General features: G+C 39.2%; 1 protein-coding gene and 1 pseudogene across 2 annotated transcripts; one reads left to right on the top strand and one right to left on the bottom strand.

Moving 5' to 3' along the window:
- The first annotated feature begins 1,610 nt into the window (after nucleotides 1–1,610).
- Nucleotides 1,611–15,600, top strand: GTSF1 (gametocyte specific factor 1). 2 transcript variants are annotated; one of them, XM_010994088.3, is made up of 9 exons: nucleotides 1,611–1,676; nucleotides 3,617–3,661; nucleotides 8,085–8,185; nucleotides 9,972–10,098; nucleotides 10,557–10,640; nucleotides 11,112–11,175; nucleotides 12,278–12,372; nucleotides 13,286–13,318; nucleotides 15,502–15,600. In XM_010994088.3, exons 2-8 carry the CDS (start codon nucleotides 3,646–3,648, stop codon nucleotides 13,300–13,302), a joined length of 504 nt encoding a protein of 167 aa, XP_010992390.1. In that variant the 5' UTR covers nucleotides 1,611–1,676; nucleotides 3,617–3,645; the 3' UTR covers nucleotides 13,303–13,318; nucleotides 15,502–15,600. The 2 variants fall into 2 exon arrangements, with proteins under 2 accessions (XP_010992390.1, XP_031318231.1); XM_031462371.2 differs by having other exon boundaries at nucleotides 11,109–11,175.
- LOC116156604 (small nucleolar RNA U3) lies at nucleotides 6,993–7,089 on the bottom strand (annotated as a pseudogene).
- Nucleotides 15,601–24,221: the final 8,621 nt, after the last annotated feature.

Genomic DNA, 24,221 nt, shown 5'->3' with positions numbered 1-24,221 from the left:
AGCTTGCAATGAAGCATTCATTCTTCGCAATCATCTTTCAAGAAGCACTTTAATAGCTTGCTCCTCCTTCACAGGAATTATCCATTCCATCTAAGTGAAGGAATAGCTTTTGTAAATTCAAAACAATGCCTAGTTCAGTGGTTCTCAACCCTGACTGCACATTAGAATCATCTGGGCAGCTTTTTAAAAATAACTATGCCCAGCTCTTTCTGATTAATTGTCTGGGACAGAACCTGGCATAGTATGTCTTAAAAGCTCCCCAGATGATTCTAAGGTACAGACAAGATTAAAAACCAGTAGCCTAGAACAAGAATGGCCTGGGTCCTGTTTCCATCAACATGTTTCTTTTTAGGGTCTTAATATGAACCAAAGGTTGTGAAGCACACTCCCTGAATCCCTGGGGATGATAATTAAAAAAAAAAAAAAACTGGTAACAATGTTTAGCTATTATTCATGTAAAAATAAAATATCCTACTCCCATGATCCTTTTCACTAAAGCCACATTTAGCTCTTACTGTCTGGATTTCCCCTAAATCATATTTTGTCTCTGTAAACCACTGACATGTTAGCAATCATATTTTGGTTCTGTAAACCACTGAAATGTTCTAAACCCGCAATATTTCAGCACTCAGACTGATCTCCCAGACTGCCTCTTACCTCCTACCAATATAAAAATCTGTGACATCACATTTTTTACTCCTGGTTTTGAAAAGTATTATTACCAGATCTACCTGTAGTGTCAACTCTTTCCTTTTTTATGTGTAATCTTCAAAGGCCACAAGTCCCTTTTCTCCATAGCCCTCCCCAGGTCACTCTGTGCCCCACCGATTTCTTCCTAATATGAATTTACAGTCTCAACCACCTTTTTAGGCATCTAATATGCTGCCACGTTGGGGCCTGTTATCCTAGTACCTTGGAGACAAGAACTGCTGCTTACACTTTTTCTTTTTCGTATCACAGTTTCCAGAGCAAAGGCTCACAATATATGTTTAGTTTTCCACTGTCAGGTTAAATCTCCCTTTAATCTGACTAGGGCACCCATCCTACCAAGCATTCTCAGACAAACCATTGCTGACTTTTGAATTTTGAGATTCTACAACTGCGTGCTAAACAAAAAGGTTCCTGTCCTTTGGTGATTAGTTTTTTTCGTTTTGGGGGCTGGGAGGGTGGGGGGGGGGTGTTGTTCTGTCTTCTTATATCTCCTTTACAATTTTCCGCTTCCCTCCCCTCAAAATCTAAACTATCTTTCTATCTGAACAACTTCCACAAACAAGGCTTCTTTCTCACCAGCATCGATCGACCTCTAACGAGTCCCAGTTCCTCCTCGAGTGCCATTTCTAAGCACTCATTCTCTTTTCTAAGATGGTCACCAGCGAAAGCAGTGCGAGTTCGGCCCACGCACGGCCCCGGTCATTCTGGGGGCCAGAGGAGGACGCGCCCGAGGTGGGGAGGGAGGTGGCGGGGGAGCTGAGGCAGGGGGAGCTGAAGCAGGGGGAGCTGATGCGGGAGGACCCAGAAGGCGGACAGCCGAGCCCCCCGCCCACGCTGCGCCCACCCCTCCGTCACAGGAAGTGGAACCCCACCCCCAACGTCAGGGGCCGGAAGTGAGCGTTGCTGGGGCGCGGGTGTGGGGCGAAGGCGAGAGTTGGGAGAGCGGAGAGCGTGTCTCGGCCAAGGTAGGAGACGCGCCCCGGTCCTGGCTTGGGGCTTCCGAACAACTCACCTTTTGTGGGCTGGGGATCCTTCACCGTCTAGTTGTCTTCCCTTTTCCCTTTTCTGCTCAGAGCTTTCGGCCTCATGGGTTCTCAGCGCCGATGTATTGGCAACCGGTGGTTCCGTCGCGGCTTCGGGCTTCGTCCCCTCGAGGGCCTTCCTCCCCTCTAGGCCCTTGGCCTTCTTGGCTCCTTTGTCTCTGTTCCTTTAGGTTAACCACCTTCCCCACCTTCGCCTTTTTAGTCCCGTTGTTTAAACGACTCAGATTGTTTTGTTGAAAGGGATAAAAACGATGGTTTTACTGAGACCCCCAGCTCTGTTAAGAGTTTAACCAGTTGCTTCAGACTACAGCCAGCCCCTAAACTTAACTGCTTAGTGTAATTTGTACATTTCACCATGGTCTAGTGCTAGGGAAAAGGTAAAAGAAGTCCTAACAATTTGATACGGAAGATAATTAAAAGGGCAGGGCTGAATGATGAGGTTATGGATTCCAGTACTCTTAATCTACTGTAATTAGTCTTTTGGCCCCCAAAGGATAGGGTAGCTTCTACAAGAAGATGAATCTGGCACTGATCACTCCTTTAAATACCTTTAAATCAAGTAATAGTACTCGGTTCTTCCTTCCAATTCTTTTATTTTTATTGAAAAAGTATAAACTAATTGTGTGTAAGTAAAACATGTCAAAAGGAAGGTCAGAATTCTTAATCCAGGCATGAAAAATATTTTTTATGGCAGTTTGGTCACTGATAATTGTCATTTACAAATGGGCTCTGCAGCAAATTACTAAACTAGAGTTCCAGCTGATCGCTTGTGTTTCTTATCATAGGTTCCAAGGCTGCTTATGTCATAGAATGGGGGGAAGGGGTGTGGAATTGCATGCGGGGCCAAAGGAGAGCTGGTTCTGGAGGCAATAGCTGTAAAGCTAGCCTATTTTCAGAAGTTTCCTATGGGGATGGTTTTATATAAATTTAGTTTTTTCTCATAATGATAAGTTTATTTAATCACAGTGCTCAGCAGGGGGGATCTCAGGTAGAAAAGGATTCAAACTAAAGAAACAGTTCTTGTCTTTTAATCTTCCGCATTTCTGTTACAGATTTTTTCTTGTGACTGTGTTAATATGAAATGAACAGTTCTTAAGTCCTAACATTCAGCAGTGCTCCCTCAATGTGTAAAAAGAATGAGTACTAACTGGAGAGACTTAAATAACCAAGCCTATCCATTTTAGCATAGGAGATTGGGGGGTGGGGAGAGGGGAGGTGAAGCATCATTGGAAAAAGTGTGGCACTTCCTGATCATGTTTAAGAAAAGTCATAGAAATAGTAAATTAGAATGTCTCTGGGCATGTTGGATGGATTGAGTGTATAGTCTGACATAGGCTTCCAGTGTTCTCAGGTCCCAGGGGGGAAGCAAGCCTGACAGCCTGCCCATCCTGTATTTTTAAGGACTTGACAGGAGAGCTTTAAAATAGTACCCTATTCTTTTGTTTATCCTGAAGTTTAAATAACAGTATTCTCGTGGGCTTGATTTGCCCCCGCTAACCTTAAATAGCATCAAGCCCTAATAGATGGTAAACAGTAACATAACAGGCTGTTGTAATGGCACTGAAAATAGGCTGACATCGCCTGAATACAGTTTAAGTTACTAGGCACATATATGTTTTTTTCTTAACTGTTTATGAGCCCTAAAATTTATTCCAAGAGTGTGAATTAGTCAATGATGTTAAAATGCCTCAAAGTAGTAAAGAATGCTTTAAAGAGGAGAAACTATTTGGGAGAGGGAGGTACTATAAGGGTTTTTTGTATTGAACCTGGGTAACTTTTTCCAGTTTGATTCCACTTCTTAGAGCTACATTTGATACATTTCATTTCTGATTCCCTGAATCACTGCTATTTCTTTCCCACAGCACTTGGATTTGGCTCCTTCATTTCCAATATGGAAGAAACCTACAGTATGTACTTCTTGTTGCTTTTAGAAAATAAGTTAAATTACTTACACTTAGTTTTATGCCTTATGAGACCTTTATTGTGTTGGGAAAGAATCAAGTCTCTTGCTAACCTGCCAAAGAGAAACAGTCTCCCCAGAGATTGTTTTAGTAATGTAGAGAAGTGCCCAAATTTGAAATAAGACATTTGAAATTTAAATAAAGAGGTATGAGAAAGTTAATTGAGTTTTGAAAAGGCTGCAGTTGGGACACCTGTGTTAAGCTATATTTTTACTAAATGGAGCATTTTCATTCCTCAGGACTTGTTTTTCTGTTAATGACACAGAAGAGTAACCCTTGGTTTCTTTTATTTTGAGAGATAATGTGGTATATATAATAATGTTGATGTACACTGAGTTTTTAGGATTAAAGAAATCCTAGGGAGAATTCCTTTGTCTCACGTGATCTAGGAATCTTAGGTGGCCCAGCAAATCAAAGGGAGCCAGCAGACCTAGAATCAGACAAGTGTAGAACCAAGAGAAACCTGAAAAGTCATGTCATTTAACACTCAAATTTTACAACTGAGAAAACAACCTAAATTAATTGATTTGCCCCAAAGTTACATAGTTGGTTGGGGGCAGAGTCAAACCAGAGTCTGGTACATTGTTTATATGCAGTGCCTTACTGATACCGCAAGGCACTGTGGTTTCTAGGCCCTGACCAAGCGTGAGGGACATCTGAGTGAATGAAACTCATCAACAGGACCTACTTTCTCTCCAACATTGCTGTCTTGCTCAGAATCTCTATAAGTTCCAACTAAAGGATGTTTTAGTCCCATTCTGCCTTCACGGAAGAATCCAGTAGAAACTTTATCACCAACATACAGAAATTACATGGAAACAGCCTTTATTAAATATCTACAACGGAGGTTCTCAAACCTTAGCATGCAACAGAATCACCTAGGGGGCTTATTAAAACACAGGTTGCTGGACCCCACCCCCAGAATTTCTGATTCAGAAGGTCTGGGACCCAAGAATTTGCATTTCTAACGTGTTACCAGGTGATGATGCTAATCTGAGGACCATACTTTAAGGATCATGGATCTGGAAGGCTGATTGTCCTTGATCTTCCTTAGGGCTCCCTTCTTCACCCACCTTAATTTTTCTTACAGTATTTTAATTAAAATCTGAAATGCCCATGTGAGATAAATGTGAGATATAGATTTATATTTATTTATTCTTGGAAGCTGACTGCTCTCTATTAGAAAGCAACATCTCTCCTTTATGTGTCTCATTCTTTACTTTTTTCAGCGATAATTTTTTTCTTAGAAAAATATCACATGGGTCTTTTAATTACTGCTACATAGCACAAACTTTTTTACATAGTTGGTACAGTAGGTGTTTGTTAAAGAAATAAGGAAAAGATGAATTCTGTATACTTTAAATTTTATTTGTTTTGTGATTAAATAAACTTAATAAATAAGTTGGCTTATGAAAGAATCAGCTCCTTTAAGTCTATATTTGATTATTGAAAAACATGGCATTTCTTTCTGTTTATCTGTGTCTTTCTTAATTAAGCTTAATTGTTTTACAATTAAAGAAAAATAAAAATATCACCTGGGAGTGTATTAGAAATGCACAATCTCAGGCCTCTTTTCTGACCTACTGAATCAGAATCTGCACTTTAACACAGTCCTCAAGTGATTTAACACCAGGGATCATGTTAAAGTGTGAGAAACACTGCTTTCCAATGTACTTGACCTTTTTACCATATTGACCTAAAAGTCTAACCTTAATCTGATAGATTCCTGAAGATCTCCAATTCTGTCTTTGGGCAGTGCCTCTTAGCCGGTGGTACTCTTGACAGGTCTAGTTCCTTATTTCATGAAGTTTCCTCCATTTCTCACCATGGGTTCTGGGCCCTACCCAAGTGTGAGGAACATTTGAGTATATGCTTTTGGAGGATGCTTGTCCACAGGGCCCACTTTATTTTCCAAAATAGGTTATATTCCCAGAAAGCCACTCAAAATTTTTGCTGAACAGTTTGATAGTATTTTATTACAACTTGAAATGCATATATACTTCAGTGCAGCACTTTTAAGTATCTGCCCAAGAGAAATACTCATACAGTGCACAAAGAAGTGTACATTTGATTGCTAATCACAACTTGTATTAATAGTAAATAACCTGAAACAAATGTCCATCAGGAAAGAACCTGATTAAGAATATACGGCCCATCCATATGCGAAAAAGAAATACTTCTTGTATGTACGGACATAGCAGGAGCTCTAAGATATATTAAATAAAAAAAATAGCAAAATAGGTACAGGAAATCTTATCACATGCTACATACACTGTGGATAAACCTTGAGGACATTATGGTAAGTGAAATAAATCAGTTACAAAAAGACAAGTGCTGTATGATTTCACTTACATGATGTATCTAGAATAGTCAAACTCAAAGAAACCAAAAGTAGAATAGTGGTTGCCAGGGGTTGCAGGGAGGAGGAAATGGGAGTTGTTTAATGGGTATAGAATTTCAGTTTTGCAAGATGAAAAGTTCTGGCAATTGGTTGCACAAAAATGTGAATATACTCAATACTACAGAACTATACACTTTAAAATGGTTAAGATGGTAAATTTTATGTTATGGGTGTATTATTACCATGAAGTTTTTTTAATTAAAAAATTTAAAAGTGTTTTAATCTGGAAATTCAGTTTAGAGCTGACCTAAGTTATCAGAGACCAAAAAAAAAAAAAAAAAAGGCATTATGGTAGGAAGCTATCATTATAAACTCTGATGTTTGCCACTGTATGGGCAGTCTAATGGGTATGAATCATAAGGTACATCTAGTCTGTCATCTGCCAACATGCCCTGTCTTTTGCTGGTGATGGAATGGATTAAATGAAGGGAAACTAACAAGAATTTCATCTGTAAACTCTCCCTGGGTGTCCTGAAGCTTCAGAAGTCTGAAAAGATTGCTGGTCAGGATGAGCCTGGTTGGCATAATAAGCCTGTCTGTCCTCTAAGACTTTTCATTCCAATTCATTCTGTCCTTCAAGTCACCTTTCTGGCTCATTTGCATCACAATCATGGTTAACAGTTTATTCCATGTTTACCACTCTTCCAGTGAAACTGTCTGTTTAAATTCCCCACTGGACTCTGGTTTTCATAGCAGTTTTCTGGTTTGTAAGGTTCTTATCGAATGTAAATTGTTTATCTTATTTCACTTTTATTATTGCCTTCATTGGTAGCAACAGCATTTTATTACGTTGCCTCTTGTCCTCATAATATATTCAGAATGTGCTTAACCATTTAATTTCCCTTCTTTAACTAGGCTTGTTAAAATTGGGGGTCCAGCCTGGACATTTTGAAAAGCCTAAGGGTAGTTTTACACATTCAGAGAAACTTCTCTAGTCACAAACTTTTGAAATGATCCCTGAAAGTATAGTCTTCTAAAGGTAGTTTTAAATAGCACAATATGGGTAAAGGGCTTTCTTTCACACAGTAGCTCCATATATCTGCAGTTGTGTTAACCTCAGGAGGTTCTGTTTTTGCAGATTATTCTTTATTTCATCTGGCCAATTTGATAATCACTCAACTAAAGAATTCTCTTTTTTTCTCATTGTGTTCCAAAATATGAAAAGTAAAACCACCTATCTGATAAAGGTTTTGGTTTCATTTGAGAGGTAACTAGATTAACCAAGGTCTCACAACATTGTAAACTGACTATACTTCAACTATATATATATATATATATATATATATATATATAAAGATCAGGAACTACTTACAGAAGTACATTAAAGCAGACAGAAAGAAATCAATAAATATTTCTCAAGCCTCCATAGAACATACAACTGATACAGAGGCATACTTACCAACTTTTTTTGTGTCATAGCATACTAATAAATAGACAAGGATGCTAGTAAAGGGAATTTACTACCCTCAACTTGCCCTAGGACTGGTTAGGGAGTAGGGGACTCACGGGTAGTAACCCCACGTCAGTGTATTGGTACACTGTCCATTCCAACCCTCAGCATACTGGCTAGGAAGCTCTGGTTGAGCTAGCTAGAGATAAGAATGGCCCTGAATTAGCACTTTTAGAAAAGGAAAAGATTTCATTTCATTTAACTTTTTGTTTATGGTAAGGGTAGCCAACAATGAAAATAACAATATTTATGTGCAACCAAATATGAACTAAGACCCCATCCCATGATTGCTGGTTTTGCTGGACTTATTAAGATTCAGTGATAACAGTTTTATCTTTTCAGGGTTACATTTTCATTTTCAAATGTTTAGTCACCGTTTAAAAACAAAAATTCCAAGTTGTTGTTACTGTCTTGTTCAATTCTTACAGATTCTGTTGAAAAATCCAATGTGCTGGGGATGGTGAAGTTTTACAAGGGCCTGTTAAGCTTTATACTCACCCTATTTTTCTCTCTTTCAGTCGATTCCCTGGACCCTGAAAAGCTATTGCAATGCCCCTATGATAAAAACCACCAGATCAGGGCCTGCAGGTTTCCTTATCATCTTATCAAGTGCAGAAAGGTAGGGTATTATTTTCATAATTTGCCCTGTGATGCCCTCCTGAGTTCTTTTTAAAAGCCAAATTTTGTAAATTTCAAATAATTTTAGCATAAGTGTTTTAGTTGAATGCCAGAATTGCTTTGAGTTAAATACCAACATTTATAGAAAGGAATTTGTTTATTTCTTACATGCATAAGTTTTTTCTTGTTTCAGTTTTTCCCCCAACTGATGACAAAGCACCTTTTATAAACAGCTTCTCTGGAGTCTTCTCAACCATTGTAAAACAGAGGAAACACTAATTTTTGCTACCAATGAAAAATCCCTCCTGCCTTGTAAATTTGATCTGTTCATTGTCCTAATAAGGATGGAATACTGTAAAACACTCATTTCTGATTTTTTGTTGTTGTTGTTTGGAGATTTTAGAGAAGGTGAACAGCCAGAGTTTAGCCCAAGAAAAGATTATTCCTAAAAATAACTGTTTCTCCAGGTTTCAGCAGTAAGCTTATGGGGGGGGGGGGGGACCAGCTCAAAAAGTTTTTTCTCTGGTCACCCTTCTGTAGACTTATCTGACGTAAGCTAACTTAATGCTGATATATTAATTGAGGCAGTTTGAAAGGATCATTAGAATACAGATGTCAGATACTGAAGCCCAAGTTCTGCCAGGATTTATACTTGGAAGACAATTCTGTTATTTAATCCAAACCTACGTACAATTCAAGTATGCATTCTTCAAAGGGTGTTTCTCTTGCAGTCCTGGAGGCATGATCACAATGCCATTGTTGATTATTTCTCAGCTCTTTTTAATCTCCAGAGCAAGGATTCCTTAAGGTTGAACCTGGACAATATGAACCAGCAGATACCACCACAGCTTCCTCCCCTAGGCTCTCAAACATGTCCCAAGGTTGGGAAAGGGAGCCAGGTGGTGAAAAGACATCATCATAACTCGCCTCTTCTAATGCTCTTAATCTTCAGCCACAAAACCTTTGCGCTGGAATGCCTGATATCCCTTACAAAAATCACGGAGATACTTGCCCTCACAATTTTCTCCAGCCTCTATTTTTTTCCACCCTCCCACCCACTTTACATTATTTTTACTTCAAGTATCATTTGTGATACACCTTTCACTTCTCCTAATAAATAAATTTGTTAATTGCTAGTAAATTTACCATAGGATTTGGGTGATATTAAACACTTTGTTTTACTCTCTTGTTTTGTATTAAAATAAGAAACTTGGTCAGCATAGAGTCTATCATTTGGGCTCTTCCTTAGTGAAGTAGCTGAAATAAAGTCCAAATTGTTCAGAGCTTCATTTCAGGCATCATTACTTTAAATAAGCGTTCCTGCGTTAATCTGAAAAATCACTGGGTTTGCCTCTTCTGCAGCTCCCTTCCAGCGGCTGTTTGCCAGCACTGTTGTACTGCAGTAGCAGGGGCACTACCGCAGTGCAGACTAAGGGTATGTTTTAGTGTTACTGTTCGCCCTTGAATATCAGCTTTCAAAGACACCCTGAGAGCTCTACCTTTACAGGCTGTGCTGCCCTATTCTTTGACCCTGAAGTAAACAATGGAGAAAATATGGTTCAAAAAACCCAATCCTAAATTCACTGTTTGCTTCTATATAAGCCACTTTAACCCCAATATCTGTGTTGTCAGTCATTACAGTCATTAGGTTTTGATGATTTTGAGGTAAGGTGTCTATAGTCTGTATGAGTGATAAGTAATTCCCTCTTAATTTTCTACTATGAGTTCACCTACCATAGCTCAGCGACAAGTTTATGGACAAGGACCCCTTTAATTTTTTTCCATAGAATCATCCTGATATCGCAAACAAACTGGCTACTTGTCCCTTCAATGCTCGTCATCAGGTTCCTCGGGCTGAAATCAGTCATCATATCTCGACCTGTGATGACAAAAGCTGTATTGAGCAGGATGTAGGTAAGACTAATAACCAGCTAAAATGTTTCGGTGCTAGAGGTTATCACCCCCTTCATATTTGTATGATGCTGCATTATCACCTTGATTTTTAACTTTCATCATTTCTGAAGAACAGTACTTTTCTGCCTTTGAGACTTTTACCTCATCAGCAAAAGGTTGTCAGGTTGTATTTGTCAGACTGCTTTCTCTTCTGAACAACCTGATTTATTTTACTAATAACTCATCTAAGTATAAAAATCTTTTATTGCCATAAATATGGCAAACATCTTTGTTTCTGCTTCTCTTTCTTTCCTTCTGTCGGCAAGAGGGTAAGACCTGTCTATTTAGCTTTCATCCCATCCATTTTTTCAGAAACAAAGACCTTTTAGGATACTGCAGCCTTTTAAGCCACTAACACTTCTAAACATAATAACTTGGCAGTATCCTTTTCTTAAGCCAGAATCTCTGTTGTCTTGCAGTCAACCAAACCAGAAACCTTGGACAAGAGACTCTGGCTGAGAGCACATGGCAGTGCCCTCCTTGTGATGAAGACTGGGACAAAGGTGAAGTGTCTTTACATCTTTTTCTTCCCAGTGTCTAAACCTCAAGTCATTTGCTTTAGACGGAAGGAAGATTTCCCTTTTTTATGAGCATACCATGTTGTTCAGAATGCCTTATTATTTTTATTGGGCCCCAATACAAACTCATTTGTATTGCTACGCAGACACATGTAACAGTCTCCCTCTTGATTGGAAAAAACACTTCTTTACATCTGTTTTTTTCCATAAATTATATTATACCATCTGTGTTTGGTTGTTACTAGGTACATTTATTACTATTTATGTAGCTTGTGTTTATATCCTTCTATCCTTCAGTTAAATTCTTGCTCCTGTGTCATTTAGGCAGGGTACTTGATTAATTTTTACTTGCTTCCCTAAACTTAAGTTTATTATTTCTCATCTTACAAATTCAACTAGCATGAGTTGGTGTTTTGCCTTGTAGTGCCACAAACCATGTTTTGCTTCCTTTAGCAGATTTGTGGGAACAGACCAGCACCCCTTTTGTCTGGGGCACAGCCAACTACTGTGGCAACAACAGGTAAGTGGAATGGCCTCATTCCCACCACTGCCTCCCAAAATCAAAGTGCTCTGTTACCAGTAGAAGCTGCCAAAGCATGAATTGACTTCTTTCCTTAATGATGTTACTTGGTGGTAATTTAGTCTAGATATAGTTTTGGTGGGTTTTTTTCCTTATTTATTCCTTGATTCAAAAGCAGGTCGCATGCTTTATGTTAATCACTGTGGGAACACAAAAATACTAGCTCATAGTCTAGCAAGGGAGACAGTGGCGCCAGACATTCTAATGTTTTAGTTGGGTTTTTTGCTAGGTTCACATTATTTTAAGGCTTTGAAAAAATTCTCTAGCTATACCACATGGATCATTTTTATTCAGAAAACTGGCGTCTAAGGAAAACATAATCTTAAAATTTCTTGATTTGCGATTGGACAATTCATAATACCGGGTGAGTAGGGAAGAAAATGCATCTCTTCTTCCCACTGATTTTGTATCTAATTTAAATCTGTAAGATTTTTCATTACTGCTTGATCGTCAAACCTTAAAAGGTCAAGCTTTAAACCCACATGAGAATATTTCTGGATTAGAAAATGAAGGAATTACATGCTAGACTTTATTTTTTTCCCTCAAATAGAGTGCTTATCAATTTTTATTTCTTAGCTCGTGAGGTCAGTTACTTATTGTTAAGTGTACCTTATTTTGTGTACGCACTGAGATAGAAAAACTTAGAGGTGAATTCCACTGGTACAATTTTAATTTTACCTCAGTTCAGTGAGATTTGTTCCCTTTAGTTTGGTTGTCTTGGCATTTTATTTTCTATCTTATATTTGAGTGAGTTGATGAGCCTGTCATACAACTGAACAGTAGATGGCATTGCTGTTTATCTCAATTTCTGGAAAATGAAAATGGTTAGACCCATCTTAATGCCTGTACAGAACAGTGAGCTTTCCAGAAAAGTGGTAATCATTCTAATTTCAAGAATGTTTTGATGGAAATGTGTTTACATTTCAGAATGTAGGTTGTTGTTTTCCCCAAAATTACAAAAAACACATTTTGATTGTCTTGTGTGTGCCTGTCTGGAGAATACAGATATGCTGGCATAGTCAATTTGTCTTTCTTTTTGCAGCCCCGCAAGCAACAGAGTTATGGAACATAAGAGTAACCTGGCTTCAGGCATGCGCGTTCCCAAGTCTTTGCCGTATGTTCTGCCATGGAAAAACAGTAAGTGAAATAGAGGCAAAATGCTTTTACATTGTTCACTGTGCTAAATACAGTTGGTCTTAATTATTCAAAGACATGTTCAGTCCGAACACCTTTCACTCACATGACCCTGAGAGTGAGTGTCTCCTTAAATTTTGTACCCTAAGCACCTCACTGACTTCACCCTAATCCTGATTCTGGTTAGTAACAGGAAAATACAAGATCATAGAAGCCTAAAGATTATTTTCAAGGGGGGGTGACAGACATCAAATACCATGGGTAAATTTGGGGACCAATAAAAAGGCTATTGATTTTGGCTAGGAGGATGTCATCCTTGGTTTTCAAGGCACGGTATCAATAAGGAATTGGGATTAGAAATTGGATTGCAGGGGCCTAAAAGGAAATGGGTAGAGAATAAAAGTATAAGAACCAGCGTAAGAATGATACTCATGTGTCTTCCCTAGGCTTCAGAGACCATGCTGAGTAAACAGGCACTAAATTCATATCATACCGCCCTAGTAAAGAAATCCCCACATATGGAACACTTAGGATACTATCATGTTTATTTAATACAAACTTTCTTTTTCTAATGTTGCTTCCAAATTCAGATTCTCTATATTTGAATCTGTGCCACTGTTTGAGCTAATTTTTCGATGGCTAAAGGGTTCTCTTTTAAACATTGCCCTCTGGATACTTGCATTTTCCCCAAAACGAGATCACCAGATCATATGCCACAGGGCTTGATAGATAGAGAATTGTTGTTATTGTTGTTTTTCATACTCTTGAGTAGAATCCAATCGCTAATTTTAAATTCTACTTCTATATTGTAATTCCATATACCCCAGGAATAAGTCATTTGTGTTTGGTAAGAATAGGAGATGGAGTGAATTTCAATTGACATGTGTATTTATTTTGAAATATTTCTACTTCATAGATGGAAATGCGCAGTAACTGAATATCTCATCAAGTAAGTGTTTCAGTTTTATTTCACTGTTTCTTCAGATGATAGCAAGATTTAACTGGACATAAAGCACTTTGGGTCCAATTTTCTTTCAGATTATCTTACCAAATTAAAGCTTTGTGTGTGCCTATGTTTTTTAAGTATATAGCCTCTGTTATGGCTTTACATGCTAATGAATAGGCATTTACTAGTTAAATTAGAATTCTGTTAACATGCCAAGTTGCTTCCCCTAATGTTGGTACACATTGCCTTTTTCCTTTTTCTTCTTTTTTTTTGTATCAAAGTTGCATTCTAGATCTATCATGCCTTTTTAATGGACTGAGATTAATCAGAGAGTTGTGCTTCACTGCTCTGCAATTCTTCCCTGTGCAGTACAGTTTAATACTCATCAAAAAATTCACACTCTTTTTAATGAGCACCTAAAGTTTTGGGTCTCTAAGAGTCTTGCACTGTTGATATTATCTGAATATTTGATTTAGTAGAACCTCACAAAATCTATATGAAGAGACCAAAATCTTTTACTTTTCACAGATGAAGCCTTTCTTTGAGGTCACCCTGTGTACTCATAGTAGAGCCAGGTTTGATGCTTCACATGCTGCCTTGGCTGAGGTCGTCAGGTCACACTGCTTCTGGCAAAAGGAATATTATTGGGCTGGGAATGGGATGATCATCCCCACTGTCTTGCAGGGGCCTTCAGTGAATAGTTATTGAATAAATGAGTAATTGGCCTGTTTTCTTCTAGTCCATTCTCTTTTCTCTGGACAGTGAAGCAAGTTATTTTTCTATGAGTTAGGGTTCATTTTGTACCAAAACTGTTATTCTGGAGAGAAGCAGAAAAGAGATTCTAAAAGCAAACACGCCTGAACTCTGAACAGTAATATTTATCAGTTACTTCTAGGTACTGGCCATTTTTCTTGGTAGGTTCTGACATCAAATTATTAAATATATCTGGAAACCAGAAAATTGGATTTGGCCCCAGAAGGGAGAGACACAACTGCACTGGGGTGTGTCAAGAAAGTACACACAGACCTTGGTAAATGGTGAACTTTGACTCCTTCTCTGACACACTGCATAAGATTCTTGGTGCTCATCCAGTATGGATAGCTATCTAGTAAAAACAGCTAGTCTAAGGTGAAAGAAAGCCTAGGAGAATCTTCCCTCTGCCACTTAAGACTAAACACTTTTGTGCTTTGGAACTTAACCCTTTATTTTTTTTCCTTTTTTTTAATGGAAGTACTAGGGATTATACCCAGGACCTTGTGCACCCTATGCGTGTGCTCTACCACTGAGCTGTACCTACCCCCTGGAACTTAGCTCTTTGCTGATGAACTCCTTACATACTGAATTTTTTTTTTTTCTGTGTAACCCCTGAGGAATCAGAGGGGGAAAATAAGAATCCTTAAACAGCCACAGACCTTCTTACCCTCCTAATAAAAATAAAGCATCATTTCTGAATGCCTGTTGTTACAGAATTCTCTTCTTTGCAAGGATACACACACACACACACACACACACACACACACACACACACACACACACACACACACACACACACACACACACACACACACACACACCAAAGAAAGAGAAGACATGACTTATTCCCTTAAGGAACTTAAGAGTGTGTGGAGAATTTTTTTAATGCACATTCATGAAAAGGGTTTATTCACCTTTCACTTAATATGCTTTATCCCATTTGTGTTTTTATCAACAACTCCACTTTTTACCAGCCAAGTACCTCAAGAGCAGGTAATACTGTACCAATTTTTGTTCCCCTAATGTGCATTGTAACAGCTCAAAAAATATTATTGAATTAACAAGCAGATAGAGTATATGAGAAGAGAAAAAGATCAATACAAGTTAATTGGAATTAATCCAGAATTGTCTAGAGAAGTCAGTTGTCTGAATGGTCAGTTCTGATTTTTTCCTCACCCACGAAGCTGTTGACACAAGAAGTGGACGTTGATCCCTGTAGAGAATGTTTTTAATTCAATTAACAAGTTTCTGTGTGCTTAGTGGTAATAAAGAGCTAAGGGTCAGAAAGTACTTGGTGTTCTGCCATTAACAACAAATTCTTTGAGCAGATGAAGGGATTTTAATTGGGCTGTAGTTGTGTGGCCCATTGTCAGATGTAGTTGGTGGTTTTGTCATTGAAAGGAACTAAGAACTCTTTTCTCCTTTCCTTACAGATGCCAGACCCTAGGAGACTCTTGCTTCTTCCTGCTACAGTGGGGTCTTCATTTTTTTCCTCCCAATCTAATTAAAGAAAGATAAATTGTCTGTGGCTTTCAAACTGACAAGTACCTTTTTTTCTCTCCCCTCTGTGAGTCCTCACTCATTTGATGCAAGAAAGAACCCTCATGCTCTGAAGAACTGTTTCAGATAAACCATCATTGTAGCTAGCTTGATAGTTTGGTTAAGTAGCTGCAGCCCCAAGATCAGAAATCATACCCCTTCCCACATTAATGAAACAGAATCATTTAAAGTTATCTTTAAAGGATCCAGCTAAAGCAGGCAAGAAACTTGGGTTAGAAAAAGTAACTGTGTTTGTGTTCTCTGATACACATGGACCAAATTCTTTTTAGCATTTATAGGAGTGGGCCTTTTCTGATCAGTGCGTCTGTTTATTGCGTCTCCGATGTTGATAGCATTTATATACAGTAAAATACCCCATTCTTATTTAGAATCTTTAGGACATCTTGCTCCCTGAATATTTCTAACCTAGGGTAGGTGTCTTTTCTTTCTTTTATCTTTCCCACATTCTAGCTAGAAATTGTCCTAGCTATCAAACCAGGTATGGATTATGTAGGAGTGAAGATTGGAATGGAGAGGAGGAACCAATGTACATGTGGAGGAGAGAGAGGCTTTCCACCTGTGTGTGAAATTTCATTAAGCTTCAAAGCTGAAATGTGCAAAGGCCCTGCCGACTACCCTGGGACGTGTGTATAATAAGTTAGATTTCTGAAACACCTGAGGCTCTGGCTATCCTGGCATCTTTTTGGCCCTCAAAAGGAGAATTCCTAACCTCCCAGACCAGTTTTCTGTTTGGTTGGTTGTTTTCGGGTTTGATGTGATTTGGTTTTAAAACCGTCTGGCCTGGGACAGGATTTGGGGTCTGGGATAGACAGGGACTCAGATGAAGCATACTGACCAATAATTCCAAAAAATGATCGCTTTAGGATTGTCTGTAGGTAACAGTAAGGAGAAGTGAACTCGTGGAATGCCTCTCCCACGAGTTTTACACAAAACAGGATCCTCTCCTAATGAAGCAGAGCTATCTGTTTATTTAGTTCTAATCTCTAAAAACAGATTCAAGATAAGCCCCAGTACAATAGTGTTTCTGCTTCTAGCTGCGTGAGTAAGTAGACCATTTCTTCTGGCGCAACGTATAGAGAGGGAAAAAAAAAACACTCATTATTCCTGTAATTCTGGTCCCTTATGTTTGTGCATCAGCAAACAACTCACAACAGTTTAACTTCATTTAAAAATAGTCTTAACTAGAAAATACAAAACCCTTTTGATTTCATTTGTTTGGGTGACAACAGACAAAACTGTCTCATAACTACAGTTGTAACCCAGAACTCCTCCCTAGTTTAGGAAAAACGGGTGTGCATCTTACTGCAAAGAAATATTTGCAAAGAATTAATTGCTTGAATACAACTCAAAAAAGGAATTAAATTTAAGAAGTTAACTTTGTTTTTTTTAAATATCTAAAGGAGCAAGATAGGTGAGCATCTATCGTTTATGAAAAACCTCATGTTATTTTAAGAGGACACCTCTTTGCTCACTAACTTAACCACAACACATTTGACCTTATGGAGTGTGAGTAACACTATGGGAGAATGCCTGTCTATGTTAATTTTATTAGCTCACAAAATAGACAACCCTATTGTTTATTTAGTAAACTAATGGTTAAAGCAGCCAGTTTTTCTGGTGCAGGAGCTTTCAGAGACTGCTTAGGATTTTTATTGGGCCTAAGATTCACGAGTCTAAATTTACTTTGCTGGAGATTTTGGACATTCCCAAAAACTAAAAGAAAGGAGTGACTGTTTAACCCTACTACTTCTGTCGGAAGCTAGGAGGAGACGCTTACTTATTTTTGCGACCTTCTTTTTCAGAGGCTACCTTCCCTTTGGAATGTGAACAGTGGAAGGTAAACAGCTGAATATTCTACCTTGATTTCAGTTAAGGTCAAGTGTTATGGTTAAAGGTTAAATACAGGCGTGTTTCAAAAGCTTATCTCAGAGAGCCTTTGAGTCCCACATTTTGATCTTATCCAGGGCTTCCATGCTCTACCCCAAGGAGATGATTTGCTTTCTGGAAGGTTGCCTTTCTCTGTAGGTATTCTAGAAGTACCACTGTGGTTTGCAAATGTTCTTACCAGGAATAAACAAATTAGGTAATAAATGCTGCTTAGCTCTCCTGGTAGCTGTACCTGAGCTCAACAAGGAGAGTATTTGGATTTAATTTCAGATAGTACACTGCAGTAGCTTTTCGCTGGTGAGACGGAACAGTAGCTGCCTGTGTTAGTCTCTTAGACAAAATGTATACACCTGTCCTGGCATTCTTAGAGTCCTTTAGTTGTACATTTCACAATTCATATTACGCTCTGAAGTAGACAGAAGTCAAGGAGATGACATTATACTTCTTATTACCGTTTTCAAAGAGGCAGGTTATAAAAGTCGAGGTGATTTGTATTCTATATTTTAAATGATTGAAGCAGGACTGGCCTTGGGAAGAAGATACCGCTAAGAAAGTATTTGTTTTCTTGTGCCAATTCAGTGGGTAAAATAAGGAAAACTACATAAATTCCATGAGAAAATTACTGTAGTGACTGCTCATTCTTTTGACCACTGTCTTCCTGGTCCTTTTAAGGTTCAGAACTACCCACATCCTCCTTTACAGTCTGGCCTCTTCAGAGGACCCAGAAGACACATTAACCTGTTACCTCGTACCAGCAGTCTCAGCTGACTTCCTATTCCAGCTATGCTGAAGTGTGGTGAATGCAGACCTGTGTATGAGCAGGGCATTTGTTTGCCCTTGACACAGCAATTCCACTGCCTAGTCCAACTCACTTAACTCTTATCAACTTGGTCACTGGCAAGACAAATATAAAACCTCAGGTTGTTTACAGCTAGGAAGAACAGTGTTCTAGGCTAGATAATAACCCTAGAGGACAACCATATGGTCAGCAGATTTGCATTTGTATTTACCTTATTTAAAGACGGTTTTGCATGAAACTAAAATATTGTAAGCACCTTTGATGAAACTAAAGAAGACAAGTTGTTTTATTTTATACTATTTATATACACACATATATATGGGAAAAAGTAATTCCAGGTTGTATGAAAAACTACTACATACGAATCCAACTATGCCTCTTAATTTTTAAAATACTTGTCACTGAAATAAACTGTGCTTTCTCAGTTCATCTGTTTCAATCCTGTTTCCTCAGGCTTGGGTTTCAGGCTTTCATTGGACAGTGTCAAGGACTTAGATTATTTAGCTCCTTTTGTTGGTTTTCTCTAGAGTAGAACTTTATAGCAGAGGTGCAAATTGAAAGTGATGGAAAGTCTTGATCCTGAGATTAGAAGATGTCCTTTTGTTGAATTGGAGATTTCAATAGAAGAGTCAGTGTTTTAGCTATATAAAACCCTTGAAAAATAAGCATTGATATGGTTCCTGCTAGGTATGTAACTTTGATATCCACCTATCATATCTTATATACTCTTAGAGCTGGAAAGGAGCTTAGAGAGCCCCTAATCCAAAGCTTCATCTTACACTTCTTACATTTTACATCTCTTCTTACACATCCTACAAACAGGCCTGGTACAATTATGAAATATGACTTTTTTTTTTTTTAAGAAAAGAGAATGATAAACCCAAAATTCAAGATAGTTGTTATCTCTAGGGGAGAAGCCAGGAGGATGGAGTCAGGAAAGAACACAGTATATTAGGTGTATTTTGTTTAATAAGTTGGGTGGTGGGTTTCCCAATGTTTATCTTAAGATGCTTCATATGTGTGTATTAAATAGTATATGTTAAAACATCTAACAATATTTGTCAGAATCACTGCAGAGTGCTTCCTGTAGGCAAGGCATATTCTTTCTTAGCATTTTACATATTTTAACCCAAGATAGGGGGTAAACAGGCCCTGAAAATTCACAGCTTGTTAGCAGTGAGCCATGACCATAATAACCTGGGACTTCTGATTTCTAAGTTACTGCTTTTGGCTTCTCTAACCATTCTGCTTCTCTGAATTGATTTTGCACCCAACCTCTCATTGTCTCCAGCTGTGAGTTTCCTCCTGAACTCGTTTCCACGTCTACCAGCCTGGCCTCCATGGTCAGTCACGTCAGTGGCCTAAATCAGCACCCTGACTTCCCTTGACCCCATTGTTGTTCTACTGTCTCCACTTCACCTATTCTCAAGTCAAGTGAAACCCACCGTCTTTTTTTTTTTAATTTTTTTTATGGGGGAGGTAATACTTATTTTATTTAGTATCATTATTATTTTTATTTAACAGAGGTACTGGGGAACGAACCCAGGACCTCCTTCCTGCTAAGCATGTGCTCTGTCACTGAGCTATACCCTTCCCTGACCACCGTCTCTTACTCGAGAATTTCCTCTAGGTTATTGAGCACAGTGATAGAAAATGACATAAATGTGCCAACTGACTCCACTGCAAATGTGTTTCTTACTCAGGCACTCATTCCTGTTTGCCTGTTTCCATATTTACCTGGTAACCGTTGTACCATTTTCACTGTTCTCATAAACTTTATAATCCCTACCCCTCCCTTTTCAGCAGATGGCTTTGCCTCTTACTCTAAAGAAAACACTGGTCATCAAACTTAACCTCCTTTTTTTCCTATCCCTAGACTTTAACTCTTACAACATCTTTCCCTTTATGTCAGAGGTATAATTCCTCTCCATGGCTGACCTCATCCCTGTACCTGCACTGCATCCCAGCTATTGATGCATAACAAGTTTCCCCAAAGCACAGTGGATTAAAAAAAAAAAAAAACATTATTACCTTCACAGTTTCTATGGGTGAGGAATTCAGGAGTGGCTTAGCTGGGCAATCCTGGCTTGGAATTTTCTATGGTTGCAGTTAAGATGTCAGCCGGCTACAGTTTTCTGAAGACTTGACCAGCGCTGGAGGATTTGTTTCTAATGTGGCTCACTTAACATGTGTGGCAAGGCAGTGTTGGCTGTTGGCAGAAGGCCTCAGTTCCTCCCCATGTGAGACTCTCCACAACCTCAGTCTCCTCACAACATGGCAGCTACCTTCCCCTGGAGAGAGTAAATTATGAGCAGGGTGAAAACTAAAATCTTTTTGACCTAACTTCAGAAATCACACTTCATCATTTCTAAAGTATGCTTTTGGTTACACTGGTGAGCCCTTTTCATTGTAGGAGAGGACATCAAAAGAGCAGGAATACCAGGAGGCAAGAATCATCGGGGCCATCTTGGAGGCTGGCTCTCACACCCAACTTCCCCTACCTTCCAATATCTTCCATAAGTTATTCTCTCCTTTCTCTTTACCTTAGTTCAATTTCTTTATAAATGTTCTATTTTCAGTAATAAATAGGTTGTCTTCTTTAACCTTGAACTCTTTAAGCTACAAAAATACATTACATTCATTCTTTAAACACATACCCTGTACCCCATATTAATTCAGGTTCGGTTGTAGAAAACATCCACTTGAGCTAGTCTAAGCAGGAAGGAACTTGTTATAGGGCATTAAATGGGTCACAATTGTTGGGAAGGCTGAAGAAATAAACTCTAGACTGGACTTCCGTAAATAACTCCCAAAGACTGCTCAGGAAGCTGCTGCTTCTGCTACAGTAAGGAAGCTGCCCCTGCAGCTGCCAGTACAAGCAGCACACTTTCTCTGCCACTGTCAGCATCCCCAGATGGATGGCCTGCACCACCTTAATCCCTGCTGGCTTCAGAAACCAAGTGATACAGTAGTGCATCTGACTGGTAGACTTTAAATCACACCTGAACCCTGGCTACAAGGGAATGTGGGAAATGTAGTCTGGCTGTCCAGGTCGGTACCCTAGAAGAGTACCGTGTTGAGCAAACCAATGCATAGAAACCTCCACACTCCCTCTCGAGCTACTGCTTGCTTGCTGCTTCCCTTCAGTGCCAGATTTCTTGAAATTGTCTACACTTGGTCTCCAGTTCCCCCTTACTGCAGTCTGCCCACTCTGTTCTGTCTCCACTCAATCTACTAATTTGCTGGACCACTTGTCTATTTTAGTCCAGCTCCCTTGGGCATTCAAGGAACAGCAAGTTGTTTCTGGTGATGCTTGTGGTCAGAGCCATGTCAATGTTAATTCACAAAAGCATTTATGGCCACTTTCCTCAAGCAGGCCTTGGACTTGGAGGCACTTAGAGTCTTGAGCTTCAGCTACTCTCTAGACCTGCTCTTCCTCATACATGACCAAACTAGGTTAGTGATGTTACTGTTTGCCCAGTCTTTTCAGAATTCCTCACAGTCACCAAATCGTGGAATTTTAGTACTAGCAATGACTTCTGAAGCCAACCAGTTCTTTGCATCTCCACTGCCACTGCCATATTTCAGTCATCACCCCTGCCTGGACTGTTACAGCAACCTCCTAAGTAGCCCTTTAGCCACTAGGCTTTCCCCGTTTCAGTTTCTTCTCCACCTGCCTTCAAGATATTTAGTGATCTGTTTCCAGTTCACCTAATAACAATAGCAAAGATTTTTTGAGCACTTGGTCTGTGCCAAGCACTGTACAAAGTATTTTATATACATTGTCACATTAAATTCCCCATGAAGTAGATATTATTAGGTCCCCAGTTGGTAGGTAAGGAAACTGAGGATCATCACATATATAAGATTTGACCAGAGTTATTTAGTTACTTCATGGAGGAACCAGAATTGGAGTCAGGTCTGCTACCTGGGAAGGCAGTATTCTTAATCCCACCACCTTCTACAGTTGATCCAGCCTCCTCTCTCCCCATTCTGTTCACAGTCTAGCCGTGGTGAACTCACCATCTCTCTAATGCAGTATGCTCTCTGATGACCACACCTTGACACATCTTGTTTTCTAGAATGCACTTGTCCCCTCCACAGTGTTTCTCTGCTTAGCATGTGCCACCTTCAAGTTCCTACTCAAATGTTACCTATTTGGGTAACTTCCAAGCTCTCTGCTCTAGGCTCCTGCTGTTCTCTGTTTATACTATTTTTGAGTTGCATTGTGATTATCTTCTAATTGCCTGCATCAGCCAGTTTAGAATAGGAAACAGAAATCACTCTCAATGTCTCAGTATTTTAAGCAGAAAAGAAATTTAATACAGAGAATTATGAAGTGTTTACCAACTCCTTTGAATAGCTGGAGAAGCAGGATGTAGCAGGGGCCGGTTAAGAATGACTCCCAGAACACTATCAAACTAACCTACCAGGGGAGCTACAGCCTCTGATGGCCACTGGAAAACTGAGTGTGAGAACATAGCACCGCAGTACAATCCAGGGATCAGGAAGCTGCTGACAAACAGGACAAACAATCCCACAACATATATAGTATCAGACATTCTGCAGAGCTTCTGACCAATGTAAACATCCAAATGCACAGTCAGCTGAGGGAGGAAAAAGGAAACTGGATATTCAGAACCTGGAGCGTTGAAAGTTTGCTTTAGGGTGTGCTGGGGTTTTTGAATGTTTGCTTTCATAAAATAAGATTGAGGTAAGCCTGTTGGTTTTTTTTTTAAGGAAATCAGTTACTTTCAAAGTTCACAGAAAAAGATACCATATGCCAACCTCTCCTTCTCCAAAAAAAACCCAAAAATGTGTTGTTACTAGAACTTGAGTGCTTAAGTGGGCAGAGGCAGGCAAAAGCTACTTGAGAAAAGTGGTTATGAAAGCAATTGAGAGGTAACATTGAACTAGGCGTCAGTACAGACGTATATTGAATCTGAGACCAACACTGTGACCTTGGAAACGTCATTTAAATTTTGTGTGCTTTATTCCTCCTTTGACCTCCAAGCTTGAATCCAACCCTAAATTTTTGGTTTTTCAGTTACTCAATTTTAAAAAAAACATTGTTAAAGTAAATAGGAAAATTATGCAGCCATTTCTAGGGCTCCCTTTTCTTTTGATCATTCTGTAAAATTTTCCTGTCAACCTTAAAACATTCTCTGAGGCCATCCAGATGAGGTGAGAGAAGCAGTGGGGAAGAAAGGAACCTAGGACGCAGAAGGGGGTTTTGCCTTCACCATGCTGAATCAAATACAGTCTTCAGAGTCCCCTAATTTCCCAGTTTGGAGTTCCAGTTAATCTGTCCCCAGGAATTAAGAGGGAAAGAAATTCTTCAAAGAACTGTCACTGACTGGGAGCTAGAAGGGCTCATCACCTCAAAAGCCAGGCTTGTTATAAAAAGTGCATTAAAAAGCCGCCTCTAGGCTGTGTTAGCTAGGCCAGAGATTAAATAGAGCTTTCCCCAGGTCCCTGCAATCTCCTTTGGGCTATTTCAGTTGCTTGCTGTATTTTTTTGGCCTAATTTTTTTTTCCCCTGCAAAACTTGTCCTCCATTCTCTTGCTTCTCTGATGTAAACAGCTTTTCAGAACATCATTTCCAGACAAGCCTTCAAGTGTTAGCCCAGGGTCAGTTTGCCAATACTGTGTTTTGTTGTTATTTCCTTCAAAATAAGAGACACCCAGCAGCGACTGGTCTGTCTTCAGAGTGCTGTGGCATTACCCGAGCTGTGGGCAGCCCTTCATCTCTCCCCTGCTAATATGCTTCCTTAGTTTGCTTCCAAGGTTGTTTACCAACTCTAGCTTAGTCCCTGGGCTCTCCTGCCTTCACCCCGCCCCCTGCATTGTGCCTTTCAAAAGGTAGAGAGAAATAACAGCCTCCTCTGATCCCTCTCCAGTGAAGAC

This window comes from Camelus dromedarius, chromosome 11, assembly GCF_036321535.1.
Source record: "Camelus dromedarius isolate mCamDro1 chromosome 11, mCamDro1.pat, whole genome shotgun sequence".
Classification (NCBI taxonomy): Eukaryota; Metazoa; Chordata; class Mammalia; order Artiodactyla; family Camelidae; genus Camelus; species Camelus dromedarius.
This window is presented reverse-complemented; position numbering and strand designations above follow the sequence as displayed.

Excerpts from the sequence above, each read along its gene's own strand:
- GTSF1 (XM_031462371.2), top strand. Across the intron at positions 8,186-9,971 it reads ATCTTATCAAGTGCAGAAAG|AATCATCCTGATATCGCAAA; the intron begins GTAGGGTATTAT and ends TTTTTTCCATAG. Across the intron at positions 10,641-11,108 it reads TGATGAAGACTGGGACAAAG|CAGATTTGTGGGAACAGACC; the intron begins GTGAAGTGTCTT and ends TGCTTCCTTTAG.